Source organism: Macaca nemestrina, chromosome 11, assembly GCF_043159975.1.
Source record: "Macaca nemestrina isolate mMacNem1 chromosome 11, mMacNem.hap1, whole genome shotgun sequence".
NCBI classification, from domain to species: domain Eukaryota; kingdom Metazoa; phylum Chordata; class Mammalia; order Primates; family Cercopithecidae; genus Macaca; species Macaca nemestrina.
In genome coordinates this window covers 99,367,165-99,383,233 of record NC_092135.1, presented here as the reverse complement: position 1 = coordinate 99,383,233, position 16,069 = coordinate 99,367,165, and the positions used below count along the sequence as shown (strand labels likewise).

The window sequence follows — 16,069 nt, the reverse complement described above, 5'->3', positions numbered from 1 at the left end:
GAGCTCTTCATTTGCTTAAACAAAAACAGAATGAAAAACACCCAGCTAACTAGGATCCCATTTCCTACAGCTCATCTCCTAAACATCCTCATTAGATTGAGACTGTGAGCTCCATGAGGGCAGGCACTCCAGCCCAGCACCAAGAACTGCTTGGCACAGAGGATGTGGTCTGAACATGTTTGGTGAAGGGACATAAAATGTAAGCAATCCATTGCACCTAATGGTCCCTTCCTCCCTCAATTTTCACTTACAAGTTTCCTATCCCTCTTTTCTAACATTCAACTGCTCCTTCCTAAAACCTCCTTCAGAGAGTTCTTCCAGTAAAATTATTTCATTTAGTAAAATACAAATAAGTAAATACCTGTGAATATAGCCATTTTGGTGCAGATAGTTCAACCCTCTCACTGCTCCAAAGAGAATGTTTCTTATTAAAGTTTCACTCATTCCCTCAGGAAAATAGGTCCTCAAGAGTTGACTTGCTGAACCTGAAAGAAACCCCTAAAATCCTTATATGAACATTGAAAGTGATTTTGCTTCCAGCTGTGTTTTAATGTTCTCTTCAACCATAAACACAAACATATCTGTTACTTTTTGGAGTCTAACCCAACCAACACTTTCCCACACAAACATGATTTTCTTTCAAGAATCTTTAAACAATTTTTTCTAATGACACTCTAGAGATTAGGAAAGAGAATTAACGATTTGTCAATATTATTGAATAAAAATACATTCTGTGTGTGTGTGTGTATATATATATATATATATATATATATATATATATATATATTCTTAAATCCAGAAGCAATTCACAAAAACTGTGCTAAAAATCAAAGTTCCAGAATCCATTCACTATTTATTCAACACAATTATGGAACACAACTTTGTGCTAAGTACTATGTGAGCACCTGGGGACACCACAAATAAAAATATATAAATGATCCTGGCCCTCAAGAAGCAGTGAGGGAGATGGGCACACACAAAGATGTTTCTAATACAGTGAAATAGTTTACAATGCAGTGTAACAGGGACAGGGATGGGGTGCAGAGGTGGAAAAACAACTTCTTCCTGCAGAATAACAGTAGGTCTCCATTAAAAGAGGGGTAGGAAGCTGAAGGGAAGAGACAGCCTGTGCAAAGGCCTGGAATTCTTGGAAAAGCAGTGGTGGTTCACTGATCATCATACCAATTCTTACCTTTTTCTGCAAACTAAAATTCAACATGCACCAGATATAGAAATATACCATGAAATCTAAAATCAGTCATTAGACTTATAAATTAAATGTGGCAAATCATAAATCTAAAATCCCAACTCATCTATATAATTATAACATCTAGGCTAAATTATTTAAAACCAGCATTCTTACCATAGGCCATAAATGGAGAAATAACCCAAAGCCAGCTGCCAACAGTGAAAACTGTCCAATAAGTTGTAATATTGGGATGCCGGAAAAAGTGGGAGAGAATCACGGCTTTCTAGGATAAACACACAAGAGACAAGACATTTAAAAATAACCCTTTTTTCCTTATGATGAAAATGGCAGTCGTGGCAGCTAATACTCAAGGGCGCTCATTAGTGAAAGCACTGTTCTTAGTGCTTTTATCTATTTAAATCTCACAACCACTCCACGAAGTATGTGATATTATGATTCCCATTTTTCAAAAGACAGCACTTAAAAATAAGTTAGAAAACCTGTCCAAAAGCATGCAATTAATAAAAAGAAGTGGAAGTAGAATGTGAACTTAGTTTCCCTCTAGGGTCATACTCTTAACTGTACTATGTTCTTATTATAAAAACATTTTAAAATACCTAAAAATCCCTCTATCGCCACCTCACAGAGATCCACTGTTAACATTTCATACGGTTTCTCCTACTCTTTTTTTGTTTGTGTAATATACATGTGCACATATAAATATTTTAAGAATTGGAACAATATCCAAATAAAATCCTTTCCCCCTTTATATCAAAAATGATTAGTGACAATAAAAATGGTATTATAAGATACCTGAAATGCAATTCTGTCAAAATTTGTCGTTTGGAAATTAATTTTGCTTATCTGGATGAAAAGGAAATTGTTTTTTATTTCTTCCATTGCCCTATGTGACTATTTAGGATGGGACTAACTAGGGGTATTGTAAAACTCCAGACCTGCATTTTGAATATGATATTCATTTGAAGGAGCAGCAGTTACCAAAGTTGGAATACATGTGTTCTTTCATATAATGAATCTGGCTTCCACATATTCTTTCCAATTCTGTAACTGCATGTTAATTAGAAGAAATCTATATTTCCCTAACAGAAGAATTATTAGTTTGGGGGAGAAAATTCTTATAGATGTAATCTCCTCAAATAAACATTATATTAAATACAATCACCCCTTAATATCCATGGAGCATTGGTTCCAGGACTGCATCCCCTGACCGCCTCCCACACACCACCCCATGAATGTACCAAAATCTAAGAATGCTCAAGTCCCTTGTATAAAATGGCATAATATTCACATATAAGCTATGCACATCCTCCTATATACTTTAAATCATTTCTAGGTTACTTATAATGTCTAATACAATGTAAATGCTATGTAAATAGTTATGCTGTGTTTTATTTGTACTATTTTTTATTGTATTATTTATTTTAAAATATATGTTTTCTATTCACAATTGGTTGAATCTGCAGATGTGGAACCAGTGGATACAGAGGGCCAACTGTGTATCATTTTCTTCATATTGTTACCTGTAAAGCTTTTAGGCGTTCTTCATTGCAGTTTTCCAGATTTGTAATTTTTATAGTTACCAGTGTTCCCGTGGGAGTATGCCGTGCAAGATGGACAGAAGTCAAGTTGTCAAATCCTCTTCCTATAATCAGGCATAAAAGTCATGTTAGCAACCAAAGAAGAAAAAAAATTGACAATTTAGACTTCATCAAAATTGAAAAGTCTTGCTCTTCAAAAAGTACTGTTAAGAAAATGAAAAGGCACACTACTCATTCAAAGTATTAATAATACTTATCAAGCAATCCAATTAAAAAACAGGCAGAGGATTAAACAGGCAATCCACAAAATAAGATATAAGAACAGCCAGTAAGCATATGAAAAGATGCTCAAGATAGAGAAATGCAAATTAAAACAGTGACACACCATTACATATCTATTATAATGACTAAAATTGTGACTTGATAAACCAATTACGATATACTCACACAATGGACTGCTACTCAGCAATCCCCTGTCCCCACTCCTAGTCCCTGGCAACCACCAATCTGATTTTTGTCACATAAATGGCGTCAAAAAGAACACAGTAGTCAGCTTCTTTTGTGTTTAGCTTCTTTCGCTTGGCATATGCTTCTGAGACTCATCCACGTTGTTGTATGTATCAGCAATTAATTTCTATTGCTGAGCAATAAACAATTGTATGGCTATACCACAATTTATTTATCCATTTATAATACTGATGGTTATTTAGGTTGTTTTCAGTTTTCGGTGACTATAAAGCTGCCAAAAACATTCCTATACCTATAATGTATAGGTAGACATATGTTTTCATTTATCTTTGGCAAATATCTACGAGTGAGATTGCTGGGTCATGTGGTAAATGTATGCTTAACATTATAAGAAGTTGCCAAACTGTTTTCAAAAGTGGCTGAATCATTTCACATTCCCACAAACAATGTATAAGAACTGTCACTGCCTGACATACTCACCAGCATTTGGTATCGTCAGCTTTTTAAATGTAAAACACCTAGAGTGGCACTTGCTAGCAGCCACCTAATAAACGTTAGTTAACTCCCTCTCTCCATGGTCACCAAATTTTGTCAGTTTTATTTTTGAAATGAAGTTAATCTCAAATTCATCTCCTCTCCTCAGTGTCAGCGTCACTGACTTAGTCTGAGCCCCATCCTGTCGCCCTGGATGTATGCAGTGACTCCCTCATATGCCCTACATTCTCAGCCAGGGCACACACCAGAATTACTGAGGGAACTACTGTAAAATGCCTCCGCCTTGACCCCACACCCCAGAAACCTTGGTCCAGTAGCTCTATGATGGAATATAGGTGTTGTAATTTTTAAAAAGACACAGGTAATGAAGATGACACTTCTGGTTGTGCACTGCTGATCTACTACATCTTCCTGACTGTTGCCTGAGCTGTTTTAAATTTGGCATTTTATCAATGGCAGGTCCTGCAGCAGCTGAGAGCTTAGATCCTACAGTCAGAAAGATCTGGTTTCAAATCACTAACTGTATGACTATCTCAGGGCCTCAGTGTCCTCATCTGCGAAATGGGAGTGGCAAAGGGTTAAAGGAAAAAAATACATACTAAATGTTCAGCATCATGCCTGTTAGATGGTATTACTGTCATCACGATTCCACAATGTCTCTCTAGCAGAAGGACAGTAAATTCCAAATCTCCACCTTAAATCATCTGAGTAATAAGGAGGGTAGGTTGTGGACGCCATTCTAAATCCAACCACATGAAGTCCTTCACAACGCGTTCCAAACCTGCCTTTCCAGATTCATCTCCTACCACTGCCTACTCTCCCCTTGTCCCCACTTGTAGTCACAGAGGAACTATATGGTATTCTCCCCTAACCATCCTTCCTCAGTCATTTACTGAGGTAAACATGTTTTCATCTTTTTAGAATTGGCACCATCTGAAACTCCTTTCTAATTTTGGGGCATTTGCCACTATGTGTTATTTCAAAAAGGTTAGATCCTTACTCTCCCTTAGTCTCCTTGACCTTGGTATGTGACCTATGCTTGGCCAACTGGAGCATGGAGTGAAGGACAAAGCAGCAGCAGTCGTCAGAGCTTCCTGCAGTGGGCCAGCGTCTGGTGGCAGGCAGTACATTCACAAGGCTGCTCCTATTCCACAGTCCTGGTTCTTGTCATGCAGCTTCTCTTGGCTTCTTCCAAACCTATTTCTCTAGCCAATAATTCTGTGAGTTAGCAGCACTGTTCAAATATTCCTTTTTCACTTAAGTTAGCCAGGATTGTTTATGTTGTCTATAACAAAACCTATGACTAGAATATCTAGCAAACTCTTCCTCATTCAAGATCCAGCCCCTTTTTGCCATTTCTCTTAACTCCCAGAGGTGGTTCGTTGTATGCTCCATCTTCTCCGTTCCCATAACACTTAGAACATACCTCTACTAAAGTACTATATTGTGTCTTCATCTTCCTAGAGATGATGTCAATTCCAAGTGTTCTCCTATGCTTTGTTCCCCTATTTGTTTAACAGATGTTTCTGAATATTCAGAGCAAATGTTTCACATATGTAAAGCTATAAACAATAACCCATCCTATTCCACACTTAACTGAAAAAGCTTTCTATTACAAATGGGATTTTAGATAAATTTTTAAACTAAGAAGCAATTTAGTTAACGGACTGTGACTGAAAAGATTTATCTGACTTGATTTTACTTCATACCCAGTAAAAATTATACCCATAAAATAGATGCTTCCCCCAATAAACACACAAATAATAAGTATTTAGTGTCATCCTCATGTAAATGTACTTCAATGGAAAAGTAAACGTTCTAGACAGTAATCCTGAAAAAATCTGAGTCATTATTTTAAGATAGACATAAATTAATTGAATCCACTTGACTGACACAATTAGCATCTAGTTTTATGCTGGAGGTAACAACAGAAAAAACTTGTCTACAAAATAATATTTTTGTCATCAATTTAATTTCTAACACTGAAGGGTCAATTAGAAATTCAGAATTATTACCTATTTCTACTTGGAGCTCGTAGTGAGAAACGTTGGTGGAACATACTACTTCGCTTGCTCTAGTGGATGGAGGTGACCAGGAAAGGGTTGGCTCATCAACCTGCATTTGTTTTTAAAGATAAAAACAAAATAGATGAAATTCTTGGTCCCCCTGCCCCAATATAAAACACTGGTGTTATATTTTCAAACACAGAGGTGCTCATTAGGAAGGTACTGCAAGGTGGCTTAAGAGACTGTTTTAAGATCTAAAAGGAATTTACCAGTTGCTCATTGATGTTAGTTAGAAAGCCATTAGCCTATGGAGAGGGCAGGAAAAGGAGATTTACAGATAGCAAGGAATACTTTCCAGTGTAATTTCCAGTAAAATGTTTAGGAGTTGCGAAGAATGTTAATTCTTCAGGATAGCTGACAAATGTACCAAGCGAAGAGCTGCAGAGACCTGTGAGGGATATTCTATGCTTGTGCTCTTGCTTCAAGCTAGAGCCATATTTTGCACAAGGTACATGCTCTGCTAGTGAAGATGTTAACAGTCAAGGAAGAGTTTCCAGACTGCAGCCTATTAAAATTGCTGATGAAGTTTTTAGCAAGATGAATCAGACGGGAGGTCAGAAAGAAAAATCAAAGGAGATAGACCTCCTAAGTGTATGACCAAGTACTGATAGGAGGTCTCATGGTGTGCTTTGGAGTGAGAGTCAGGTTTGCACCTGAATACAGTGACAGTGAAATAACATGAAGGTATGAAAAAGAAGACACCTAAACTACTGGCTTCATATGATAGCCATGAGGGTCTCCCAATGGACGTAAGTACTCCAACTTAGGAGCCTCTACAGACAGGTGGCAGGGGAAGGAAAAAAGGGGAAAAATAACATTACTATGTGCTAGGAATTGTGTTAACTCCTTTTCACATTCTTAGTTAGCTCTTTTTAATCAAGAGACAGACATGGAGTTTGAAACAGTCACAGGATTAAATGTTCCCTAAACTTTAAGAGAGCAGGAAAAAAGGAATTACAAACCCATGGCTAAAGATGAATAAGGGTGACTATTGTTCAAGAGGAATGAAAGAATGTAAAAAGAAATTCTACTATACGATTGGAAAAATCCTGATGAGAAAACAAATCAAAATAAAGCAATTTAGTTTCTCTTTTTTTCTGCCTCTTTACAATCTGATGGAAGCAATTCAGTTTCTTTAAAACAGGTAGTCTCCAGATAAACTCAGATTTAAAGACCACATAAAAGAGACAGAAAGAAAATATAACAGTTTTAAAATTTTTTAAGTGATATCAACCTGTAAGCCTGTCAGGAAGGCTAAAGACATAATGAACTAAGGCTCATAGTTCATAGGCTTGGAAAAAACAGCATAATGTTATGGGGTGATGGACTAAAATCAGAACTAATCAGCGTCTATTTTGCTTCCATCTATTCCATTAGGGAATTAGTCTTATTTAAACTAGAAGGGACACTTGTAAATAACACTTGTAAATAAACTTGTAAGTAAGTATTCAAAGCTCTAAAAAGGTTGTTTTAAATAGGTTCAAACCTCCAGGCCCAGGGCAATTACACTTAGGATATGAAGTTTGCAACTATGGTAGAACTCAGATGAAAAACCAGAATAGAAGTAGCAAACAATGACCCAAGTTTCAAAAAGGGAGAAAACTACAAAGGGGCAAGCTTGATGCTGCTGCCCAGTAAAGTCAGAGATCAAATTATTCGATAGGTGAACTATGGGCACTTTAAAAAGCCACATGGTAATCCCAAGAAGACAACTCGGATTTACTAAGAGCAAATCTTCCCAAACTAACCCCACTTCTCTTTTTCACTTGATGACCAGTTAGATGATAGAAAGCAAAAATTATGGCAAAGTCCTTGACTTTGCTCTGTTAAACTTTTTAACGACTTCCTGAAAATGAAACAGGCTGGCTTGAAAAAAGAAAAAGTATGGATCATGCATTGCTGGGCATAGCTAATTACCGAAAAAAAAAAAAAAAAAGGCAGGACTCACAATCATCCTGCAACTAGAAGAATGGGCCCAGTTCAATAAAATTTTACAAGGATAAATGCAAAACCTTGCACTTAAGTTAAAAAACAAACAAACAAAAAACAATAGCCTAAATACAAAATTGAGGATACCAGGTTTATGACTTGGAGGTTTCAGTCAATAGCATGACAGAGAAGGTTAAATAAAAGCATAATATGGAGCTACATTTACAGAAGCAAAATTGAGCAGACTGGAAGAGACAAGAGTTTCACTGTGTTCTGAAATGATTAGATAGTATCTGGAGCACTATGGATAATTGAGACACCACAGTTTAAGAGGGAATTATAAAGTGGTGACTGTAAAATGGTGATGCCTGGAGAAGGCCAACCAAGTTGGTGAAGGTTCCAGCAACAATGGAGGAGTTGAAAATATTTAATCTGGAAAAGAAAATATTAAGAATATATATAGTTGCCATTTGCAAGTGACCAAAAGACTAATATAGAAGGGTAAACAATTGCTCAGCGAGAAGAGCTGAGATCAACAGATAGAAGCTCCAGGAAGTAGATTTCAGTTCCGCATAAGAAACGTGGAGTAACCGGTGCCATCCAAGTGTAGTTCAGGCATCAAGCTGCCTCTTTCCATTATCCTCTCTCCATTGATATATTTGGAGGTTGGACGACCACCATTGACAGTAGTTGAGCTACACGGAGGTACAAGAACTGGAAGTGAAGAGGGAATGGTCAGCAATTGGAAGGCTAGAAAAAGAAAAGTTTTGATGCCCACAAATGTCTGCTTGCAGTGAAAGGAAGTACTGTGATATGAATTTCAAGTACTTTGACAGCTGTCATTAGTTCTCCATTATACATTAAACTGCCTCTAATGATTTGGTTTCCCATGTAACTTTTCTATAAGAGTGGATTGATGATACAATGTAAGGGCACCATTTCCTCTGGCACTGGGAGACTGGGTTTATAATGAGCTTGATTAATGTGGATCTGATACTGAAATATGGATCCACTCTAGGTTTGCTGACTAAATCCAGTTTCTGATCCAAGAGGCTGAGGAACATCATGGTTAAATAATCAAGCCAATGAATAGCACTCTGAAGTGTTTTCAGAGAGATCCTGCCAGACTTTTACTTGTGGTGAAACATACCTTTCTGTATGTTTCTATTTTTCTGTGATGACTATTTTTCTACAATGGAGCTCTTTTTATTTACATTTCTACAATGAACTCTCAGAGATATTGTAGAGAACACTCCCTACATAAGTTGAAAATTAGACTAGATGGCCTCTCATGAATCACTGTAATGCTAAAATTGCATTATTTTAAAAAGCAGCATCTCAGGTCAAACACCACAGCCTTTCATTTGCAAAGGTTAACTATAGGAAATGAATTTTCCTACAGATAGAGGGGTTTCCAAAGTTACAGGAGACACAAATCACTTGGAAAACCAGATTGTCCCCCAAACATGATATTTTAACATAAAATTTAATCCTATCTACAAAGTCCAGGCCAATGGAGAACAAGCTGTCCAAAGAAAAGACAACAGATGGTGTTTTACAGCATGACTCAGAGAGTGCACAGGGAAGTTTTTCTAGTCATCAGGCACCAGTTTCCAGCTGGTGTCAACTTACATTATACAACTTTTCCAATTCATGTTTCCACGAGAGACTTCAGATTATGCTTCTGCTTCTCTCACTGAAGATTTTAGTCTAACTCTACTAACAGAGAGGGATGTGACATTTCAATCCTTAAATTATAGAAAGGCTCCAACCTGGAGGTTTAAAGGATTCAGGTGGCAGCTGTGAACATTTGCTTAGTTCTAGGCCTCTCTTGGTAACAGTATGGAGACAAGAATCACTTTACTTTCTGCCTCACCCAAAGGGATTTACTTGAATTAAAACTCAGACTGTGAGGGAGGTGGAGAAAGATGGCTGAATAGAACCCTCTAGCAATCTTCCTCCACCCTTCAGGAACACCAAATTGAACAACTATCCAAACAAGAAGGCACCTTCGTAAGAATAAAAAATCAGGTGAGCTATCACAGTACCTGGTTTTAACTTCCTATCACTGAAAGAGGCACTGAACAGGGTAGGAAAGACAGTGTTGAATAGCTGATGCCTCCCCTCCCTCATCCCCTGGGGAGGGAGAGTGCAGTGATTGTGGGACTTTGCACTGGAACTCAGTGTTGCCAGTCACAGCAGAAAGCAACACAGTAAAGAATTCAGCCACCGCCCAAGGAGGGAGTATTTAGATCAGCCTTAGCCAGAGGGGAATCACCCATCCCAGCAGTTGGAACCTGAATTCCAGCAAGCCTTGTCTGCCACCACAGGCTGAAAGCCTCTGGGGTCCTAAACAAATCTGAAAGGTAGTCTAGGCCACAAGGACTGCAATTCCAGGGCAATTCCTGGTGCTGTGCTGGGCTTGGAGCCAGTGGACTTGGGGGGCCCATGACCTAGTGAGACACCAGCCAGGGCAGCCAAGGGAGTGCTTCTGTCACTCCTCTTCTAACCCCAGGCCGTGCAGCTTGTAGCTCCAGGAGATTCCTTCCTTTCCCTTGAGGAGGGGAGAGGAAAGGGGGCTTGGTCTTGAATAAAAAGGACTTTGTCTTATAACTTGGATTCCAGCTCAGCCACAGTAGAATAGGGCACCAGATTCCTGAGGCCCCCATTCCAAGCCCTAGCTCCTGTACAACATTTCTAGACACACCCTGGGCCAGAAGGGAAACTGACCTAGTTCTGGCAGGATCCATCACCTGCTGACTAGGACCTTGTGCCTTTAATAACCATCAACACTACCCAGGCAGTACTTGCTGTGGGCCTTGGGTGAAACTCAGGGCCATGCTGGCTTCAGGTGTGAACTAGCACATTCTCAACTGTGGTGGCCACAGGTAGAGGCTCCTTCTGCTTGAGTAAATAGAGGGGAAAGTAAAGGGGGCTTGGTCTTGCAGCTTGGGTACCAGCTCAGCCACAGTAGGCTAGAGCACTAAGCAGACTCCTGGGGTCCCTGATTCCAGGCCTTGGCTCCTGGATAGCACTTCTGGACTGGCCCTGGGCTAAACGGTAGCCCACTGGCCCTGAAGGGAGAAACCCAGGCCTGGCAATATTCACCACAAGCTGACAGAAGAGCCCTCGGGCCTTGAGTAAACACTGGCAATAGCCAGGCAGGACTCTGCTATGGGCCGGGGACAATGGTGGCCATGAGACTCCTTGTGCCTGAGGAAAGGAGAGGGAAGAATGGGAAGGACTTTGTCCTGTGGTTTGCGTGCCAGCTCAGCTGCAGTAGAATAGAGCACAAAGTAGATTCCTAAGGTTCCTGACCCATGGCCCTGCCCCCAGAAGGCATTTCTGGACCCACCCAGGGCCAGGTGGGGAGCTCACTGCCCTGAAGAGAAGGACACAGCCTAGCTGGATTCAACACCTGGTGACTGAAGAGCCCTTGGTCCTTGAGTGAACATCCAGCTGGGCAGTGGTGGCTGCAGGCCTGGGGCAAGACCCAGCACTGTGCTGAGCTTCAGGTCTGACCCAGTGCAGTCCTAGTTGTGGTGGCAACAGCAGTGCTTGTGTCACCCCTCACCCTGCTCCAGGCAGCTCAGCATGGAAAAAGAAACTGTTTGGGGGGAAAGTAAGGGAAGAAAACGAGATTCCCTGCCTAGTAATCCAGGTAATTCTCTCAGACCTTACCCAAGACCACCAAGATGGTACCTCTGTGAGTCTGCAAGAGTTACAGTTTTGCTGGGCTTAAAGTGGTCCTAATGCAGATAGAGTTGCAGTGACCAAAGACTTAGATCACAATACTCAATTCCCTATAAATACTTGGAAAGTCTTCCCAAGAAGAATGGGTACGAGTTAAGTTCAGCCTTCAAAGACTATGATAAATACGTAACGCTTCAATGTGCAGACATTAATGAACACCTACAAGCATCAAGAACATCTAGGAAAACATGATTTCACCAAATGAGCAAAGTAAGGTACCAGTGACCAATCCCGGAGTGACAGAGATACGTGACCTTCCAGACAGAGAATTTGAAATAGCTGTTTTGGGGAAGTTCAACAAATTTCAAGATAACACAGAGAAGGAATTCAGAATCCCATCGGATAAATTTAACAAAGAGATGGAACTAATTTTTTAAAAATCAAACAAATTCTAATTCAACTGACATACTGAAGAATGCATTAGAGTCTCTCAATAGCAAAATTGATCAAGCAGAAGAAAGAATTAGTGAAATCAAAGATAGGTTATTTGAAAATACACAGAGAAGACAAAAGAAAAAAGAATATGAAAGAATGAAGCACACCTATAAGATCTAGAAAACAGCCTCAAAAGGGCATATCTAAGTTATTGGCATTGAAGAGGAGGTAGAGAAAGATATCAGAATAGAAAGCTTATTCAAAGGGATAATAACAGAGAACTTTCCAAACCTAGAGAAAGATATCAATATTCAAGTATCCAAGAAGTTATCCAAGTATCCAAGATTATCAATATCCAGTATCCAAGAAGGTTATGGAACACCCAGCAGATTTAACCCAAAAAAGACATTTAACAATCAAACTTCCAAAGGTCAAGGATAAAGAAAGGATCCTAAAAGAAGTAGGAAAAAAGAAAGAACATATAAAGGGGCTCCGATACATCTTGCAGCAGACTTATCAGTGGAAACCTTACAGGCCAGGAGAGAGTAGCATAACATATTTAAAGTGCTGAAGGAAAAACCTTTTTTTTTTTTTTTGAGACGGAGTCTCACTCTGTCACCCAGGCTGGAGAGCAATGGTGCGATCTTGGCTCCCTGCAACCTCCACCTCCTGAGTTCAAACGATTCTCCTGCCTCAGCCTCCCAAGTAGGGGGGATTACAGGCGTGTGCCACCACGCCCAGCTAATTTTTTGTATTTTTAGTAGAGATGGGGTTTCACCATGTTAGCCAGGATGGTCTTGATCTCCTGACCTTGTGATCCGCCCACCCTGGCCTCCCAAAGTGCTGGGATTACAGGTGTGAGCCACCGCACCCAGTGAAAAACTTTCACAGTTTATCCAGTGAAAATATCCTTCAAACATGGAAGGAGAAATAAAGACTTTCCCAGAAAAACAAAAGCTGCGGGATTTCATCAATGCCAGACCTCTCCTACAAAAAATGCTAAAGGGGGTTATTCAGTCTAAAAGAAAACAATGTTAACAAGCAGTAAGAAATTATCTGAAGGTACAAAACTCACTGGTAATAATAAATACATACATAAAAACAGACTATTATAACATTGTAATTGTGGTATGTAAACTACTCATATCGTGAGTAGAAAGATTAAAAGATGAACAAATAGTAACTACAATACCTTTTCAAAATAGCATAAGAAGATATAAATAGAAACCACAAAAAGTTAAAAAACAGGAGGAATGAAGTTAAAGTGTACAGTTTTTATTAGTTCTGTCTTTGCCTGTTTGTTTCTGCAATCAGTGTCAAGTTGTCAGTTTAAAATAACATGTTATGTTATTTGCAAGCCTCATGGTAACATCAAATAATAAAATCTACAACACATATACACAACAAAAATGAAAAACAAGAAACTAAAACATACCACCAGAGAAAATAAACTTCACAAAAAGGAAGAAGACAGGAAGGAAGGAAGAGAATACACAACAAATAACAAAAGCCAGCAGTTAAGTCCTTATCAATAATAACACTGAATGTCAATGGATTAAACTCTCCAATGAATAGACATACAGTAGCTGAATCAATTTTTTAAAAAGATTCAATTATCTGTTGCCTACAAGAACCATACTTCACCTATAAAGACACTCATAGACTGAAAATAAATAGGGTAAGAAAAATATTCCATATAAATGGAAACAGAAAAAGAACAGGAGTTGATATACATGTATATCAGGCAAAATAAATTTCAAGGCAAAACTTATAAAAAGAGACATGGAAGGTCGTTATATAATCCTAAGCTTAAAAAGAAAAAAACTGGAGGAATCACATTACCTGCCTTCAAATTATACTACAGAGTTATTGTAACCAAAACAGCTTGGTACTTGTATACAAACAGACACACAGGCCAATGGAACAGAACAGAGAACTCAGAAATAAATCCATACATCTACAGTGAACTCATTTTTGACAAAGATGCCAAGAACATACACTGGGGAAAGGACAGTCTCTTCAATAAATGGTGCTGGGAAAACTGGATATTTGTATGCAGAAGAATGAAAGTAGACCCATATCTCTTGTTATATTAAAAAATAAAATTGAAATGGATTAAAGACTTAAATCTAAGACCTCAAACTATGAAATTACTACAAGAAAACATGGAGGAAGTTGTCCAGGAAATTGGTCTGGGCAAAGATTAATTGAGTAATACCCCAAAAGTAGAGGCAATCAAGCAAAAATGGACAAATGAAATCACAGCGAGTTAAAAAGTTTCTGCAGAGCAAAAGAAAAAACAAAGTGAAGAGACAACCCATAGAATGGGAGAACATATTTGCAAATTACTCATCTGACAAGGGATATATAAGGACCAGAATATATAAGGAGCTCAAATAATCCAATTTTTAAAATCTAACCATCTGATTTAAAAATGGGCAAAAGATCTAGAAATAGACATTTCTCAAAAGAAGACATACGGTTCTGGGCACAGTGGCTCACACCTGTAAGCCCAATACTTTGGGAGGCTGAGGTGGGAGGATCACTGGAGGCCAGGAGTTCCAGATCAGCCTGGTCAACATAGTAAGACCTCTTTTAATTAGCTGGCTGTGGTAATACATGCCTGTAGTCCTAGCTTATCAACAACCTGAGGTGAAAGGATTGCTTGAACCCAGGAGTTCAAGGCTGCTGTGAGCTATGATTACACCACTACAGTGTAGACTGGGTGGCAAATCTTTTTGGCCATCTCCAAAAAAATACAAATAAAAACAATTGTTCTTTAAAGATGACATACAAATGGCAAACAGGTATATGAAAAACTGCTCAACATCACTGATCATCAGAGAAATGCAAATCGAAACTACAAGGGGATATCATCTCACCCTAGTTAAAATGGCTTTTATCCAAAAGACAGGCAATAACAAATGCTGGTGAGGATATGGAGAAAAGAGAACCCTCATATACTGTTGTGATAATGCAAATTAGTACAACTACTATGGAGAACAGTATGGAGGTTCCTCAAAAAACTAAAAACAAAAAACTACCATATGATCCAGCAATCCCACTGATAGGTATATATCCAAAAGAAAAGAAATCAGTATATCAAAGAGATATATACACATCCATGTTTATTGCAGCACTATTGACAATAGCCAAGATTTGGAAGAAACCTAAATTTCCATCAACAGATGAATGGATAAAGAAAATGTGGTACATACGTACAATGGAATATTATTTAGCCATAAAAAAGAATGAGATACTACCATTTGCAACAACATGGATGAAAGTGAAGACCATTATGTTAAGTGAAATATGGCAGGCCCAGAAAGACAAACTTCACATGTTCTCACTCACTTGTGGGAGCTAAAAATTAAAACAACTGAACTCATGGAGCTAGAGAATAGAGGCCAAGAAGGGGTGGGTAGACTGGAGATGGTTAATGAGTACAAAAATATAGTTAGATAGAATGAATAAGATCTAGTATTTGATAGCATGACAGAGTGACTACAGTCAACAATAACTTATTGTACATTTTAAAATAACTGAAAGTATAATTGGAATGTTTATAACACAAAGAAATGATTTATGCTTAAAGTGATAGATAACCCATTTACCCTGATGTAATTATCACATATCATATGCCTGTATCAAAATATCTCAAGTACCCCATAAATATATACACCTTCTAAGTACTCCAATTAAAAAAAAAAAACCCTCAGATACTACGTCCTATTTTATGAAGAGACAGGTAACCAGAAGACTAGAGTATTAATGAATAAAAAGCCAAATAACAGAAATAAAGACAGCTGAAGATAGGGCTGGGGGTTAAATTATAAGCAAAATTAACTGGGATTCACTAATTTTGTGGTGAATAAGGCATTTGCAAGGTAGGTTCCATTCTGTAGTAAAAAAATGCAATATAAAGTATGGAATAAGGAGAAGAAAAGATCCCAAAGAAATATCCTAAGATATATCTAAGATATACAGAAGCAGAGCCAAATAAAAAGTATAAGTGGAAAAGCTTCATAGATACAATATTTGAACCAATTCTTTATGGATGAGGAAGAATTTCAGAAGCAGAAAAGAAAAAAGAGTATTTCAAGTAGAGAATGAAACTAAGACATATTCTACACCAGCTAAGAGCCCTCATATTATGCTAATTTATACTTTATTCTATAGGCTTTAGTAAGCCAATGGAAGTTTCAAAGCTGGAAAGCGACACAAGCAGGCCTGTA

The 16,069-nt window shown here is 38.3% G+C and overlaps 1 protein-coding gene across 1 annotated transcript in view; it reads right to left on the bottom strand.

The window, feature by feature from the left end:
• Positions 1-16,069, bottom strand: part of LOC105468099 (STE20 related adaptor beta) — a 29,498-nt gene that overhangs the window by 4,763 nt on the left and 8,666 nt on the right. The window contains exons 4-7 of the mRNA XM_011718071.2: positions 5,727-5,826; positions 2,731-2,852; positions 1,364-1,472; positions 362-485 (exon numbers count right to left, since the gene is read on the bottom strand). Of these exons, the coding sequence (XP_011716373.1) occupies positions 362-485; positions 1,364-1,472; positions 2,731-2,852; positions 5,727-5,826 (455 nt within the window). The remainder of the gene's footprint in view (positions 1-361; positions 486-1,363; positions 1,473-2,730; positions 2,853-5,726; positions 5,827-16,069) is intronic.